The sequence below is a fragment of the Pantherophis guttatus genome, chromosome 1 (assembly GCF_059756535.1).
Source record: "Pantherophis guttatus breed Tessera chromosome 1, ASM5975653v1, whole genome shotgun sequence".
In the NCBI taxonomy this organism is placed as follows: Eukaryota; Metazoa; Chordata; class Lepidosauria; order Squamata; family Colubridae; genus Pantherophis; species Pantherophis guttatus.
The window spans coordinates 11,890,647-11,908,425 of NC_142063.1; the positions used below are offsets into that span (position 1 = coordinate 11,890,647).

General features: G+C 45.2%; 1 protein-coding gene across 4 annotated transcripts in view; it reads right to left on the reverse strand.

Annotated features, from left to right (window-relative positions):
• NCLN (nicalin) overlaps positions 1 to 17,779 on the reverse strand; it is a 47,593-nt gene that overhangs the window by 2,403 nt on the left and 27,411 nt on the right. Inside the window, exons 8-14 of one of the 4 annotated variants that reach the window (XM_060681552.2) lie at positions 16,218 to 16,357; positions 12,619 to 12,797; positions 8,904 to 8,991; positions 4,870 to 4,908; positions 4,554 to 4,717; positions 3,286 to 3,339; positions 2,802 to 2,880 (exon numbers count right to left, since the gene is read on the reverse strand). In XM_060681552.2, coding sequence (XP_060537535.1) covers positions 2,802 to 2,880; positions 3,286 to 3,339; positions 4,554 to 4,717; positions 4,870 to 4,908; positions 8,904 to 8,991; positions 12,619 to 12,797; positions 16,218 to 16,357 — 743 coding nt within the window. Of the gene's footprint in view, positions 1 to 2,801; positions 2,881 to 3,285; positions 3,340 to 4,553; positions 4,718 to 4,869; positions 4,909 to 8,903; positions 8,992 to 12,606; positions 12,798 to 16,217; positions 16,358 to 17,779 lie in introns of all 4 variants that reach the window. The other 3 variants (XM_087872568.1, XM_087872665.1, XM_087872620.1) reach the window with 3 other exon arrangements.

Below are 17,779 nucleotides of genomic sequence, written 5' to 3' on the forward strand. Positions count from 1 at the left end.
GTCTGGGCTATTCCCAGGCCATTCTAGCAGTGGAATATGATTATCTTGAAACTCAAAAAAACCAGTAGTGTTATTAGCCATCAAACCTCAAAAATACACTTTTCCCAAAAGGTTTCCACAATTTTGGCCACTATTGTACATGGGGAATGGTGTTTTTTTTTTTCTTTCTCAAACTTGGCAACTTTAAAACATGTGGACTTCAACTCCCAGAATTTCTCCAGGACCGTGTGTGAAGCAAAATCAGGAACTGCTGATGCACCAAAGCATGAGACATTATAAAGGAAGTTTGTGTTGTGTCAATCTGGGATCAGTATTTAGATTTTTTTTTATAATTACAGTGGTACCACAGTACTTGACTGCTTCAAAATTTTGACAAACTTTGTACTCTTGTTTTTTGTCATTGAAAATATTGTCCCAGTAATCGGCCTTTGCTTAGTACTCAACACGCTGCTATAGGAAGAGAGGGATGGCTGTGGGGAACGGCAGGAATTCAAACATGCTGGGAAGGTCACCGACACAGGAAAAGGAACAGACAGAAAGGCAACTGGACTTTCTGGTTTTTCTTTGAAGACGTTTCACTTCTCATCCAAGAAGCTTCTTCAGCTCTGACTGGATGGTGAGGAACGGAAGGATTGATACTCCTTGCAGACAGCTGGACACTTGCATCCTTTTAGAGAGTTGTTGAGGTCACTTGGAGGTTTATCTGTGTCCTCAGGGTCACCTGAGTGGTGCAAATGGTTCTTGTAGTCTGCAATTTTGTCCCCGAGTACACATATAGACTTCCAGGTGGCCTCAACGACTCTCTAAAACAGGGGTGCGGGCAGGATGTGGCCCAAGGGTCCTTATATCTGGCCCATGGGGCCGCCCTGGAGACAACAAAGGACCGGCCCGTGGTGTCTCTGCCAGCGAAAATGGAGCTCCCAAGCTCCCTTTTCGACAGCGACAGCCACCTGCAACCCTCTGCCAGCGAAAACAGAGCTCGGGAGCCCGTTTTTGCCGGCAGAGTGCTCAGACCATCACAGGTGCCAACATGAATGACGTCAAGCTGGCCACGGCCACCCTGGCCATGCCCACCCCAGCCCCCGAGGTCAAACACAATGGGCCTGGTGGCTCAGCAGACTGATAGCATTGTGATTAACACCAGCTGTCTGCAATTACTGTAAGTTCGAATCTCACCAGGCTCAAGGTTGACTCAGCCTTCCATCCTTTCTAAGGTAGGTGAAATGAGGACCCAGTTTGTGGGGGCAATAAGCTGACTTTGTATAAATATACAAAAGTAGGAAAGCTATTGCTTAACGCATTGTAAGCCGCCCTGAGTCTCCGGAGAAGGGCGGCATATAAATCAAAATTAAAAAAAAACAAAAACAAAAAACCCTGACGCGGCCCTCAAAGAAATTGAGTTTGACACCCCTGCTATAAAAGGATGCAAATGACCAGCTGTCTGCAAGGAGTATAAATCCTTCCATTTCCCCACCATCCAGTTAGAGCTGAAGAAGCTTCTTGGATGAGAAGCGAAACGTCTTCAAAGAAAAACCAGAAAGTTCAGTTGCCTCTTGAAAAAAAAGCACTTTTAGAGAACAGAAAGTTCTTCCCAGCCAAAACAATGGGTTATATGGTTAATCACACGGTTTTCTTGGGACTCATCTTTTTTAGTATCCGTTGCACCTCCCAGAAACAACGCCGAGGTACCACTGTATAGGTTGACGTGTGTCTTCTTCACATATTATTGTGTTCAATCAAGGAGTATTACAAAGAAAAGAGTATTAAATGCAGTGGTTGGTTTCAAGTAATTTAACAACCGGTTCTCTGCCCTAATGGTTTCTTCCAACAACCAGTTTGCCAAACTGCTTACAAAGTTAGCAACCGGTTCTCCCGAAGTGCTGCGAACTGGTTAATCCCACCACTGATTAAATGTTTATTACATATAATAAAGTAAGCCTCTGGACCAGCTGGTAAGGGAGGCTGGGGTGCTAAAAAGACACGAGAAAAATTGAAAAAGCAGAGCCCTTCCTATGTTGGGTACAGGGTTTCTTCAAACTTGGCAACTTTAATCTGGTGGTCACTGGGCCAAACAAAATGCTAGAGCAAGATTTATTTAATTGTATTTATGTATCAAATTTAGAAGCAGCCCATCTCGCTCATAAAGCGACTAAGATTGTCTTTAGCCTAAGGTAACAGTGTTCCACGTGCCTCAGCGTATAGTTATGCCTGTCACCATAACCCACAGAAGGGTCTTCGGACAATGCTGGCTCCCTTAGCTAAGAAAGGAACAATGCTTCCTAGTCGGACGTAACTGGACAAGGCAAACCTTTATCTTTTTAGCCTAATCCAGCAGGGCCCATTCCTACATTCTTAGCTTCAATTCCTACCCTCAAAACGATGCTATAGAGCACTGCACACCAGAACCACTAGACACAAGAAAGAACATTTTTTTTCCCCAAATGCCATCACTCTGCTAAACAAATAATTCCCTCAACACTGTCAAACTATTCACTAAGTCTGCATTACTATTAATCTTGTCATCATTCCTATCACTCATCTCCTCCCACTTATGACTGTATGACTATAACCTTGTTGCTGGTATCCTTAAGATTTATATTGGCTGTTTCCCTATGACTATCATTAAGTGTTGTACCTTATGATTCTTGATGAATGTATCTTTTCTTTTATGTACACCGAGAGCGTATGCACCAAGACAAATTCCTTGTGTGTCCAATCACACTTGGCCAATACACTATTCTATTCTATTCTATTCCACGCAGCAAAAATGCCATAGCAAAGCGTCATGTGCTGGCACTCACCTGGACAGCGATGTATGCTACACCAAGGTAGGCTGCTATGCAGAGAGCCAGGAGCAAGTCGAAAATGGCCGGCTTGACCCTGAAAGACACAAGCCAGGTTCTTGAGACACTGGAGTTTCCCTTCCTTCTGAGGTGCTTGTTCGCACGTCTGCTCTTCAAAGGCCTCTTTCTTCTATATCACACCTCTTCTGGCATGCCCCCAGCCCCGAAAGACAGGGCCAACTTTGATGGTTGTGAGCCACCCAGAATCACTGAGAGGCGGGCAGCATACAAGTTTAATAACATCTATAGGCTACTAAAACTCTCTTGCTTAATCTATTTGTACCCTCCAGTTAGCCCATATGGTGCATTATGCAGGGGCAAGTTTTGAATTAGATAGCTTCTAATCTGCTAAAAGAATGTGCTTTTTATGCCCCAATTCTTAAAGGAATGGCTCAGGGCCAATCAAACTCCAAAATACTTTTTGCTGTTGTTCCACACTTACCTGTACGCGTTCATTACTTGCTTCAGCTGGTCATAGAAAACAAATTCGGGATCCCTGTATATATATAAAAAGGAAATATCAAGAAGGTGATAGAAGATAGGCTTAAGATACAGAAGGATCTTGACAGACTTGAACATTGGGTGCTATCTAACAAAATGAAATTCAATAGTGAAAAAAGGAAGGTTCTACATTTAGGCAGGAAAAACAAAATGCATAGGTACAGTATATGTGGAACCTCGCTAAATAATAGTAACTGTGAGGGGGATCTTGGAGTCCTAGTGGACAACCATTTAGATATGAGCCAGCCATGTGCAGCAGCTGCCAAAAAAGCCAACACAGTTCTGGGCTGCATAAACAGAGGGATAGAATCAAGATCACGAGAAGTGTTAAGACCACATTATAATGCCTTGGTAAGGCCACACTTGGAATACTGTATGCGGTTTTGGTTGCTATGATGTAAAAAAAGATGTGGAGACTCTAGAAAGAGTGCAGAGAAGAGCAACAAAGATGATTAGAGGACTGGAGGCTAAAACATATGAAGAACGGTTGCAGGAATTGGGTATGTCTAGTTTGATGAAAAGAAGGACTAGGGGACACAGGATAGCAGTCTTCCAATATCTCAGGGGCTGCCACAAAGAAGAGGGAGTCAAACTATTCTTCAAAGCACCTGAGGGCAGGACAAGAAGCAATGGGTGGAAACTAATCAAGGAGAGAAGCAACCTAGAACTAAGGAGAAATTTCCTGACAGTGAGAACAATTAATCAGTGGAACAACTTGCCTCCAGAAGTTGTGAATGCTCCAACACTGGAGGTTTTTAAGAAGATGTTGGATAACCATTTGTCTGAAGTGGTGTAGGGTTTCCTGCCTAAGCAGGGGGTTGGACTAGAAGACCTCCGAGGTCCCTTCCAACTCTGTTATTCTATTCTATTCTATTTCTAGATTTAAAAGAGCTACAATTTTTAAAGGCAGGATTGAAAACCCAGGGACGACCTTATACGAAGTGAAAACACACGTCTAGCCCATACAGGTATTCCTTGAGTTACAACCATTTGTTTAGTGACCGTTCAAAGTTACAACGGCACTGAAAAAAGTGACTTAGGACAGGTTTTCCATATGACCATTGTAGCATGCAGGGTCCTTGGTGCGGTCTGAGCCTGGTGGTTTTCTTGCAGACGTCTCATTGCCAAACTAGGTCACGGCATCAGGGCTAAATCAAGAGGGGGAATGAGTGGCCGTTGAACACCTGGGAACACCACTGTCATCCTCACCGCTTGTCTGCCTTCACGTAATGCTGCTTGACGTCTTTCAGGTAGCGGCTCAGGTAGTACTCCAGGGTGTTGATGAACGTGCTGTCTTTGTCCACCAGCTGGGCAGCCCTTGGTTGACTGCTGAGCCAGTCCATCACTGACTCCATCTGCTCCTGCTGAATCTGCTGAATCAGGGAAGAGGGAGAGCGGAAGTTGGCCAGTTCGGCAGGTGAAAACCCCAAAACATCCTTCTCTCTTCCCCCCTCCCTCCTCTCCCTCTCCCTCTCCCTCTCTCTCACACACACACACACACACACACCTCTGGCCAGGAGCTTACCATATGTTCAGTGAAGATTTGGAGGTCAGCAGGCACACCCTAATGAGGGAAGGAAGAAAAAAAAACGGAGCTGGATGAAAATCTGTCATGAACTGGAATAGGACATGGCAAAGGGTGAGCCAAAGAGGGCTGTTTGGAAACTGAAACATAGTATTTGTTTGTATGGAGCCATAAGAGACAGTTTGAAGTCTGGGTGTGGCTTAGATTTGCTGAAATTAGATTAGATTATAATTTTTTTATTGGCCAAGTGTGATTGGACAACACAAGGAGTTTGTCTTTGGTGTATATGCTCTCAGTGTACATATATATATATGTAAATATGTATAAGAGTTGGTTTCGCCTCTAATGGGAGCCTCTGTACAATATATTAGCCTCTGTATCTCTCTACCCTGTAATGACTCACCTCTATGAATATTGCTTCTGTGTTCTTGATACGGTATGCTGAATTCTCCTGTTTGGTATTGAATATAAATAAGTTTCTTATGTAATTTGAATCCTGCTGAAGTTCATTTAATTGTGTCTGATTGTGTGTGTCTCGGCTCGTCACCCAGCCAGCCCGGATTGCAACAAAAGAAGTGTGCTGCAACGAACTCTGACAAAATCCTGTTACTTTAGGACTCAACTGACCACGTCCGTTATCCCCGCAAAGCTGAATGTCTAGACAATTGCAGTTCTCCCTTCCCATGCGAGTCCTGGGCTCTGTGATCCAAGACCCGTCAAACAACTGGAGAAATTTCTCATGTGCGCACTCTCTGCTCTGTCCTTGGCATTTGTTGGCAAGAATGTGTCGCCAACCTTGGATTGCGTGGGGCAGTGTCCCGCAAACTTTCCAGCTTTGTGGAACAGCGGGGAGAGAAGGGATGGTTCAGGGCGAGCAGGCGCTTGCAGCTCAATTCGCGCAAGTAGTCGGCACACACGCACACTGCTCAAAAAAATGGAACTGCATGTACGCAGGTCGCTCGGGTTAAGTAGAGCTGAGTGCACGCTCACCAGAGGTGGGTTTCAGCAGGTTCTGACCAGTTCTGGAGAACCGGTAGCGGAAATTATGAGTAGTTCGGAGAACCGGTAGTAAAAATTCTGACTGGCCCGGCCCCCATCTATTCTCTGCCTCCCGAGTCCCAGCTGATTGGGAGGAAATGGGGATTTTGCAGTAACCTTCCTCTGGATTGGAGAGGGAATGGAGATTTTACAATATCCTTCCCCTGCCACGCCCAGCAAGCCACGCCATACCTACCAAGCCACACCAACAGAACCGGTAATAAACATTTTTTGAAACCCACCACTGACGCTTGCCCGCCACCTGCTTCTGAACGGCCACATTCCGGTACTGGGTCGTGGCCCGGGGATTGGGGACGCCTGGTGTGGAGCCCACCAGCACTGATTCTCTAATGATAAGAGCTCAGATGAGGTGGGACGCATCATTGGAACGAAGGCCTTGCTGGTTGCTCTGTTGGGAGGGGTGAGCCATTTGATGACCCGTGGACTTCAATTCCCAGAATTCCTGAGCCAGCCATGCTGGGAGTTGATGTCCACAGGCTGTAAAGTTGCTGAATTGCTCACTCCTGCTCTATGGTGTTCTGGAATCTGGGAAGAGACCTTGAGGCCGCTTGTTAGGGAATGGCTATTGCCTAACTGGTTGGGTTGGCAATATATATAAACCATCAATGCATGTTTGCAGTCAAAATGTATTGTATAGCTTTAAGACTGTAATGCTGTATTGCATCATACTGTATTCTGATTGGCTAGCTCTGTAGCCAATGTACTTAATAAGAAGCTTGAATCATGGCTTATTTTTTCTTATTACATTATTATTGCTACCTCTGCTCCTCTCTGCCTGTTCTCTCTGCATGATCACTGCTTGATCATTGCTACTTGTTGTTTTCTACTGTTTTACTGATTGTATTTGTTCCTGTTTGCAACTCCAAAAAGAACTGTTTTATTGCATATGACTACAACAACTGGTAAGAAGACTTTGTTCTTGGAATATCTCTGGATTGACAATTTAACTATCTTTATCTGGGTATGACCTGGATTGTTTATTGGAGTTTGCTTTGCTTTTTCCTAAAAGTAAAAGAATATCACAACTCGGTGTGTCTGTGTATTGACAGTGCTTATTCGCAATCACCCTCAGCCGTTTCTCATGTGCACAACCTTGTTACTCAAGGGTTACTCTGTGCATATTCCTTAACACCGATTGCCACTACTTAGCAATAGCACTAAGACTTATATGCCACTTCACAGCGCTTTACAGTCCTCTCGAAGCAAGAAAGAGACGTGTCTAAACTGATGAAAGATTTTAAACTGAATTTCAATTAAAGCCACTCTCTTCCACAGGTCTGGTTAAGTGAGCTGCTGCTCACAGACGCCGATGCGTTTTAATAAAATGTGTTAGTTGGAAAAGGAGCTTCTGGCCGTGGCAGTAAAGGCTCCCACCAGACGAAATTCCTTGGCTGATGGGGTCTGCAGTAGGCCCTTTCTGCCACCACGTGGGAGACAGGCCAATCCCATGGGAGAAACATGGTTCCACAGATATCCTGGACCCGTGCCGTAAAGCAGTGGCCCCTAAGCTTTTGGGCACCAGGCTCCGATTCCGTGGAGAGGTTTTTTTCATGGACCTGAAGAGGCATACTTTCGTGTGCTGCCTGCATCCCCTGGATGGGGCTTCACTTGTTTGCGCGGCTTGATTTCTGGAATGCTATGAACTGATGCCAGTTCACAGACCAAGGGTTGGAGACAGAATTTTGCAAAATTCAAAGTACATTCCTCCCCCCTCATCTTTACACCCTAAGAAACTAGGGAGGGTCTCTCTTGAGCCATGGTGGCGCAGTGGTTAGAGTGCAGTACTGCAGGCTACTTCTGCTGACTACAGGCTGCCTGCAATTTAGCTGTTCAAATTTCACCAGGCTCAAAGGTTGACTCAGCCTTCCGTCCTTCCGAGATGGGTAAAATGAGGACCCAGATTGTTGAGGGCAAGAGGCTGACTCTGTAAACCGCTTGGAGAGGGCTGTAAAGCACTGTGAAGTGGTATATAAGTCTAAGTGCTATTGCTATTGCTGAGATGCTTCCCATGCCCCCCCACTTTTTTTATGGACTCAGCTAGCATTAAGTTCTCTACAAAAATCTGAACTACTAAGGGTATCAAGGCTGACTCGAAGGGAGGGGGTGAGGGGAATGCTTGGAATATGTTGGGAGGTGAGGAATTTATGCAAGCCATTTTATAGCCTGAGAAGATCCTGATACTTCAAGGCCATGCGATGGGAACCTTCCGAAGGCACAGACTGTTTTCCCAAAATAAAAAGAATGTGTTGGATTGCTGGACAATGGATGGCCCCAATGGGGAAAAGGGGAAATTAACCATGCTGTTTTTCGTGTGAAAACTTCAAAGCTCGCTTCGCTTCTTCTGTGCCTGTATGGATCTATCAGTAAAGTTATACTCTTGGTAAAATAATACCCCAGGAGTTTTCTTTTGCTGCAAATGCCAAGGGGATGGTTGACAAACGGTTGAAACAAATTGACAGGAGATAAAAGAGTCAACGGAATTCAAGGTGGGCTGGACTTAGAACTCTTGTGGGCGCGCAGGGGCTCAAGACTGTTGACGCCTTTGACCCCCTCCCTCGGGCTCTCAGCCTGCTCATCTCCTACAAGGCTTTTCCCACACACCATCACCCCCTGATTTGGGGGCAGCGAAGCAAGTGGTACAGCCCACTAGACCAGGGATCGGCAACCTTAAACACTCAAAGAGCCACAAAGATCCTAACCGGAAGCCCCCGTTCAATTCTGGAGCCGGCCGGAAGTCCAGTTCCCCCACCATAGAGTCTCCTCCTAGCGCAGCGCCCTTTTTCCTCTACCTGTCCTAACCGAAAGCCCTATCAATTGTGGAGCCGACCAGCAACAGGGAGCCGCAGCAGAGGGATGAAAGAGCCACATGCGGCTCCAGAGCCATGAGTTGCCGACCCCTGCACTAGACTGAGCAATCCCAGCCCCTGCAGGTATTTCCAGCAGCCATTTCATCCGCCCTAAGAAAAGACTCTCACCTTCTCTGTTAAGTTGTAGACCACCCTTGTCAGAGCCTCTACAATGATCCGGGTGTTGCGAGTTAGGATTTGAAGGTTCACCCGTGGCCTGCAAGAGGGAAAACAGCAGCCGTGTCAGAACTAGGTTTCTAGGAACGGAGAGATGCTGAGGTGAGGCTTCTGAAACTATGGCCCTTCGCACAGACTCACAGCCTACACAGGATCGATCCCAGCTAAGGTGATCAGATCAAAATTTGGGGGTTAGCCCATAAAACCATCTGTATAATGTGTCTGCCTTGAAAATTGTTCGGAAGGGGTACTGGGGAACACGAAGGAAGGCTGGTGTAGCAATTTAGCAATTCTTTAAAGCGGCCAACTCTTTTTTTCCACCTGGGATTGTAGTTTCAAAGCATGAACAATCCTAATGCTCTGTAGGTATAGATAGGCCCTCGATTTATAACAGATCTCCCAAAAGTTACGTACGACTCAGTTCAAAAGTTACAATACCCATTTCCCCGTGGTCATGTGACTACATTTTGGATGTTTAGCAACCGGCCTGCATTTAGGGCCCTTTGCAGTGGGGTCCCATGACCACAATTTATGACTGGTTTTTTTTGTTGAAAATTAGCACTTAGTTCTGGTTTACGGCCAAACCTGGCCCATAGTAGGTTTGTTTAAGTGACTGTCATGTTCGCTTAGCAACTGTTGCAAAAAAGGTCATAAAAACAGATCTGGTCATACACGGTGACCGTCTTAAGGGAGATTCTCAATCATCTAGGTCACGGTTGTCCCAAAGGTGTTTTTGGTGCAGAGATGCAGAACTGAAGAAGCTTCTTGGATGAGAAGTGAAACATTTGCAAAGGAAAAAAAAAAAAAAACTCCAGCTGCCTTTTGGAAAAAGGCTTCCATTCTTCCTTCCTCCCTCTCTCCCTCCTTTTCCTTCCTCATTCTCCTTCCTTCCTTCCTTCCAATACGTCATACTTCTAAACCACTCATCTCCTTGAGAGGTCATAATTGCCACCTTCAATTATGGTCATAATTCAGGGCCTATCTATAAAGGCACCAGAATGTCTAAACCTGGGCATTTTATGCTCCCTGGGCTACAACGGGCCCTTTGGGTGCCCCTGCCAGCCTACATGGATTGCTTTTACAGGCAGCTTTTGACTTAACAACAGTTCATTTGGTGACTGTTTGAAGTCATTGTCATTGAGCATCATGTATGCAACGGAATTGGTTTTAGCCTCACTGGTGCAATCCATGACTAAAAATACAAACAACATAAATAGTATAAAGAATAATCCCTATGCAAGTAATTAGGGGGAAAGAAAGAAAAAGAAAAACTCGTCATACGTTTCCGGGTGTGCGTGGAGTGATTGGGGTTGTGTTTAAGAGTCTGACAGCCCAAGGATAGAAACTATTTTTAAACCTATTTGTTCAGCTGTCTTCTGCCCGATGGGCAGAATTGCGAAGAGACCCTGACCAGGGTGTGAATCATCTCTGAGTATCTTCCTTAGTCTGCTAAAGCAGCGAGGCCTGGCAGTGTCATCCAGTGGTGTTAGAGGGCAATCGATGGTTTCTTGTGCCGAATTGATCGCAGGCTGTAGTGCCTTCCTGTCCACAGCTGTTAAACCAGTGTGTACCATACCGTGATGCAGTATGTGAGGACACCTTCTGTCGTGGATCAATAGAAAGAGGTCATCAGCTGTTGTTCCACCTGATTTTTTTTCCGCAGGAGTCTAAGGAAATGAAGTCTCTGTTGGGCCTTGCCAATCACCAGGGACATATTGTTTTTCCATGTAGATCTTAACTAATGAGCACTCCCAAGAATTTAAAAGAGGAAACCCTCTCCACACAGCCCCCCTCGATATACAGGTGGGGGCAGGTTCCTCTCTGTGCTTCTGGAAATCTAGCACTGTCTCCTTTGTCTTGCTAGTATTTAGATGCAAGTTGTTTTTTGAGCACCATGCGGATACCCTTCTGGACTTCTTCCCTGTATGAGACCCCGCACCGTTGTGTCATCTGCAAACTTTATTACGATGTTGGATGGATCAGAGGATATATAGTCATGTGTGTACAAGCAAGTACAGGTAGGAGCTGAGCACACAGCCCTGAGGGGAGCCTGTGCTGAGCTTCAGAGTGGAAGATGTAAAGGAATCAACCCTTACTGTTTGTGGACGATCCGTCAGGAAGTCTTCGATCCAGTCACAAGAGAGGGGAGAGAAATTCAGGTCAGTCAGTTTTTCAATGAGAATGCCTGGTAAGATGGTATTAAAGGCCGAGCTATAGTCTATAAAAAGCGTTCTGACATAATTCCCATGAATTGTGACCACTTATGACCACTTCTCACACTTACAACCACTGCCATATTCCCATGATCATGTGATCAGAGTTCAGATACTTGGCAACTGGTTCATATTTATGACGGTCGCAGTGTCCCGGGATCATGTGATCCCCTTTTGCAACCTTCTGACAAGCAAAGTCAATGGGGAAGCCAGATCCACTTAAGCAAATCGGTTACAACCTTAACAACTGTAGTGATTCACTTAATAACTGTAGCAAGAAAGGTCATAAAACGGAGCAAAACTCACTTAATACGGGTAGCCCTCAACTTACGACTACAATTGAGCCCAAAATATATGTTAAGTGAAAATTTTGTTAGGTGAATTTGTCCCACTTTACAACTTCCCATATCCGTTAAGTGAACCACTGCAGTTGTTAAATTAGTAACACGGCTGTTAAGTGAATCTGGCTTCCCCCCATTGACTTTGCTGGTCAGGAGGGTGCAAAAATGACTCCTGAAGACGGCAACTGTCACAAATATGAGTCAGTTGTCAAGCACGTAAAATCACGTGACCATTGGGATGCTGCAATGGTCGTGAATGTGAAAAACGGTCACAATTAGTCACTATTGTCGGGGCCGTTGTCACTTTGAATGGTCACTGTTGCAAGTCGAGGACTACCTGTTAACTGTTTTGCTCAACGACAGAAATCTGGGGCTCAACTGTGGTTGTAAGTCAGGGGTCTCCAACCTTGGCAACTTTAAGACTTGTGGATTTCAACTCCCAGAATTCTGGGAGTTGAAATCCATAAGTCTTAAAGTTGCCAAGGTTGGAGACCCCTATTGTAAGCTGAGGATTGTAAGCCGAGAGTTGTTGTAAGCCGAGAGTTGAAGTCCACAAGGCTTAAAGTTGCCAAGGTTGGAGACCCCTGTTGTAAGCTGAGGATTGTAAGCCGAGAGTTGTTGTAAACCGAAAGTTGAAATCCATAAGTCTTAAAGTTGCCAAGGTTGGAGACCCCTGTTGTAAGCTGAGGATTGTAAGCCGAGAGTTGAAGTCCACAAGTCTTAAAGTTGCCAAGGTTGGAGACCCCTGTTGTAAACCGAGGATTATCTGTATTTTGAAAGCGGCTATCTTTTTTGTCAATTTACCTATGTCTGTCTATGTAAGCACCCTCACAGCCCTATTGGTTCAGCCCTTCAAGTTCTCTTGACAGACAGGCCTTTGGGAGCGTGGCAGCATGGAGGCTCTTCTCATTTTTCCCAACCTCCCATCTTGGAGAGATGAAAGAAAACAGAGGGAAGAAGCAACCAAACCTGGATCCTTTTCGGCCTCACGTGCCTCAAGGGGACAGTGCCCTTCTCAAGGCAAGAGGGGGCAGCACAAAGTCTTCCCCACCCAGCCCCCTCTTGCCGACCCATCGGTCCATGCAGCGCCTCCTTCCTCACCCAGCAGCTGACCTGACGTCCATGATGCTGTTGCGCAGGCCGTCGCGGTGGCTCTCCAGATGAGAAACCGTGAAGGCCGGGAGGCGACGGATGGCGAAGCGTTCGTGCTCCCAGGCCAGCATGTCTTCGGCCAGGTTGATCTTCTTGTGCACCATGGAGAACCTCACCTCTGGGAAATGGTGGGCAATGACCTGGAGATGAAACAGAAGGTAGACAACAGGGTCAGGAGAGGAAGCAGTGCACGCTGCACTATCCTTCCAGAGAATACTATAACCAATCAGAATAGAGCTAGAAACGACCTTGGAGGTCTTCTAGTCCAACCCTGTATCATTTTAGACAAATGGCTGTCCAATCTCTTTTTAAAAACCTCCAGTGAGGAAGCACCCACAACTTCTGGAGGCAAGCTGTTCCACTGGTTAATTGTTCGGACTGTTAGGAAATTTCTCCTTAATTCCAGGTTGCTTCTCTCGTTCTAGTGCTTTGGAGAATAAGTTACCTCCTCTTCTTTATGGCAGCCCCCCAAATACCGGAAGACTGCTATCATGTCCCCCCTAGTCCTTCTTTTCTCTAGACTGGCCATACCCAATTCCTGCAACCATATATTTTTGTCTCCAGATCTTTAATCATCTTAGTTGCTTCTTCTCTGCACTTTTTTTTCCCCAAAGCCTCAACATCTTTTTTGTAATGTGGTGACCAAAACTGGATGCCGTATTCCAGGTGTGACCTTACTGAGGATTTATAAACTGGTACTAAGACTTCACGTGATTTTGATTCTATGCCTCTGTTTATGTAACCAAGGATTCTATTCGCTTTTTTGGCTATTGCCACACACTGCTGGCTTAAAAAGCATCAGTGCTGCAGAGTCCTTGATGCTGTCTGAGCTTGGTTGTTTCCTTGCAGATTTCATTACTCAACTATTCCAAAGGTGTTTTTTCCAAAGGGCAACTGGATTTTTAAAAGGTTTTTTTCTTGAAAGCGTTTCGCTTCTCATCCCTAAGAAGCTTTTTCAGTTCTAACTCACTGATGGGGAAATGGAAGGATTGACTCCGGAAGAACCTTCTTCAAGCATTACTTGATCTGTTGTGTGGATGTTTGGATGGTGTAGGGGTGGGGAATTTAATTCATCATCATCATCATCATCATCATCATCATCATCATCATCATCATCATCATCTTATTATATTTGGAGCCCTTGGAGTAATACCCGAAGGGCTACCCCGCTATTTAGAAATTCTAAATTTGCCAGACTTGAACATTTTGACTCTACAAAAAACCACCTTACTCGGAACAGCTTACATCCTCCGACGATACCTTAACAGTTCCTAGGTCCTTGGTTAGGACTCGAGCTGCTGAGCTATTAACCAGCCTCAAAGTCTGTGAATCTCACTAAAGATTAAATAATAATAATCTTTATTGTCATTGTATGTGTATTTACTTAAATTTACTTAACACCCAAAGACCAGGTCCCACACACATAATCCCCAAACACACTCCCACCCACCACAATTCCCCACCCCTAAAACACCCAAACATCCACACAACAGACCAAGTAATACTGTCCAACAGCTCACTGATGGTGGAATTTGTGATGGGTGGGAGTGTGTTTGGGGATTGTTGTGTGTGTTGGAACTGGTCTTTGGACATTAACAACTGGGAAACCGTGACCTCCAATTGTTCAGCTTGGAGGCTAAAGACGCAGCACGGCCTTCTCCAATTCAAAGAGACACTTGTTCAGCAGGCTGAGGTAAAGAGGCAGTCCTGGAACCAGCGAAATCTGGGGGCTGGGCAGGGGACAGTATGCAGCTGCCCTCAGTGTGGAAGGGATGGCCACTCTCAAATTGGCCTTTTTAGTCACACCAGATGCTGTTTTAGGACCTCTTTCCAGAGCACGATACCATAGTCTCTTGAGACTGAAGGATGCCAATGAATGGTATACTGTGTATACACGTACAATGACAAGAAAGTTATTATTTATTTATTTATTTATTTATTTATTATTTATAAATTCAATTTATATGCCGCCCTTCTCTGGAGTCTCAGAGCGGTTTACAATGCGTTAAGCAATAGCCTTCATACTTTTATGTATACCTGCTTAGTAGGGCTAAGCTTATTATTATTCTTGGATGAGAAGTGAAATGTTTTCAGGGGAGTAAAAAAAAAAAAAAAAAACCAAGAAAATTTGGAAAAAGCACCTTTGGGACAAGCATGATCTGAATGATTTGAGAATCTCCACAGACATTACCCAACTAGGTAACATCAACATTGTGAGGGTTTGCTCCATTTTTATACAGTAGTTTGCCCTGCCAATGTTGTTGGGTGCTTGTGTGGTTTTTTTTCCACCCCCTAGTAGTTCCCTGATTGGGGTATTGTTTTCTCTTCATTTGTCTGGTGTTAATCTCTGCTTATCTGGGTGTTGGCTTTTGGAGAGAATCCTGGCCTTTTTGTTTCCTTCTTCGCTTTTTTTATGTTCTCTTCTGAATGGTGTGAATTTCTCCTCTATGAAGAGCTTTGCATCCATTCCTCTTTAAGCAGTCAGCAGATGGAGCTATTGCTCTGGGCATTACAGATGGCAATAGCAATTATATCCCACTTCACAGTGCTTTTACAGCCTCTCTAAGTGGTTTACAGAGTCAGCACACGGCCCCCAACAATCTCAACTTACAACAGTTCATTTAGTGACGGTTCAAAGTTAAAACAGCACTGAAAAAAAGTGACTTGTCACCATTCTTCAGTTACAACCTTTGAAGCATCCCCATGATCACCTGATCAAAATTCAGATGCTTGGCAACTGGTTCATACTTATGACCCTTGCTGTGTCTCAAGGTCATGTGATCCCCTTTTGCGACCTTCTGACCAGCAAAGTCAAGGGGGAAGCCGGATTCACTTAACAACCGTGTCACTAACTAACCAACTGCAGCGATTCACTTAACAATTGTGGCAAGGAAGGTTGTAAAATGGGGCAAAACTCACTTAACAAATGCCTCACTTAGCAACAGAAATTTTGGGCTCAATTGTAGTCGTAAGTCGAGGACTACCTGTATAGGTAGTCCTTGACTTACGTCTGGCTGCTTAGCAACCGTTCAAAGTTATGAAGCCTCCAAAAGGTATATTTATAACCTGGTTCGGAAGCTCCAAAGAGCACCCAAGCAATCACATGATGGCATTTCGGTCGCTCCGCAACTGGGCTGCATTTACAGCTATTTCCCGCAATCACGTGACCGCGATTTATGACATCTTTTTGCCAAGAAACTGGCATTTGTTTCTGAATTTCAGCAAAAATGCCTTCAACACCGAATTTATTTAACGACTCTGGATTCACTTAACAACCATGGTGTTTTGTTTAATGACCACTGCAAAAAAAAAAAACACCATAAAAATGAGTCGGCTACATGATGACTTGCTTTATGACCATTATGGGCTCCATTAGGGATGTAAGGTGAGGACTACCATAGCATGCTGGCTATGAAGAGATCTGCCTCACTCTGTTGTTTCCTACCGTAGCTTCCCGGAGGAGAGGGGGGGGGGGCAAGGGAAATCCACCAACCCAGGCCAGGGAAGGAGGCAGCTGCTACCCCAGCCGTCATCCCAAAGGGATCCCACCTCCCCCTTACCTGTTCCAGCTCCTTCAGAAAGGTGTGCTGAAGAGTCCCTTCTTTGGGAGGCTTGGAGACGTGTAGGTGAAGGCTGTTGCCTCTCCCCAGAGTGTCCAGGCAGAGGACAAACGCCACATTATCCTGCAGCAGACTGAAATCTGGAATTAAGAGAAAGCTACCATGTTTCCCCGAAAATAAGACATCCCCTGATAGTAAGCCCAATCGGGCTTTTGAGCGCATGCGCTAAAATAAGCCCTCCCCAAAAATATTTAAATGCATGTGCAGCCGGTCCCCACCATTTCCTCTTGTTAGGGTTAGGGCAGGGCTCTGCAACCTTAAACACTCAAAGAGCTATTGGGCCCCATTTCCCACAGAAAAGAAAACACCAGGAGCCACAAAACCCTTCCTGTGCCTGGCTATTTTTTGAGTGGCCAGCATATGTAATTATGTTGAATTAAATGTTCTGTTTTCTTCTGAAACTTTTATTTTCTTGGATTTATCCATGGTTGGCCTACCAGGGGTTGAAAAGCTCAATAAATCGCGTGCTGGCGGGTGTCACACATTGGTGGTTGTGACGCAGATTTTGAGTGACAGGGAGCCACAGCAGAGGGGTGAAAGAGCCACACGCGGCTCCAGAGCCACAGGTTGCTGACCTCTGCGTTAGGGAGACAGAGCTGGAAATCAGGTAAGATGGCAAGAGGAGCCTTGGTAGTACAGTGGTCTAAAGTACCCTGTTATTAAGACCAGCTGCCTGAAATTACTGCAGGTTCGAATCTCGCCAGGCTCAAGGTTGACTCAGCCTTCCATCCTTTCAAAGGTAGGTAAAATGAGGACTCAGTTTGTGGGGGCAATAGCTGACTTTGTATAAATATACAAAAGTATGAAGGCTATTGCTTAGCATATTGTAAGCCGCCCTGAGTCTCCGGAGAAGGGTGGCATATAAATCAAATAAAAAATAAAAATAAAAAAAAGAGGAGCCCCATCTTGCTCCACGCACCCCAAAATAATAAGACCTCCCTGAAAATAAGGCCAAGCGCTTATTTTGAGGTTAAAAAAAAAGAAAAAAGACAGGGTCTTATTTTCGGGGAAACACGGTACACAATTACAGGCAGTCCTCGAGGCCCAACAGTTTGCTTAGTAACTGTTCGAAGGTTCAATGGCACTGCAAAAAAGGGATTTAACGACTATTTTTCACCCCAGGACCGTTGATCACACGATCAAAATTCAGACTCTTGGTAACTGACTCGTATTAATGACGGTGGCAGTGTCCCCGGGTCACGTGATCCCGCTTTGGCGACCTTCTGACAAGCAAAGTCAATGGGGAAGCCAGATTCACTTAACAACCGTGTCACTCATTTACCAACTGCAGTGAATCACTTAACAACCGAGGCAAATGGGCAAAGTTTCACTTAGCCACAGAAATTTTGGACTCAACTGTGGTTGTAAGTCGAAGACTACCTGTTATCTGTAACACCACCAAGAAATAAGCCTTGCTCACGCTTGGGGCCTCAAATCTGGGCACAGTGGCAGGTTTTTAAGGCCTTATGAAACGCCTGCAGAATCGAGGACCAGCAGGAAGA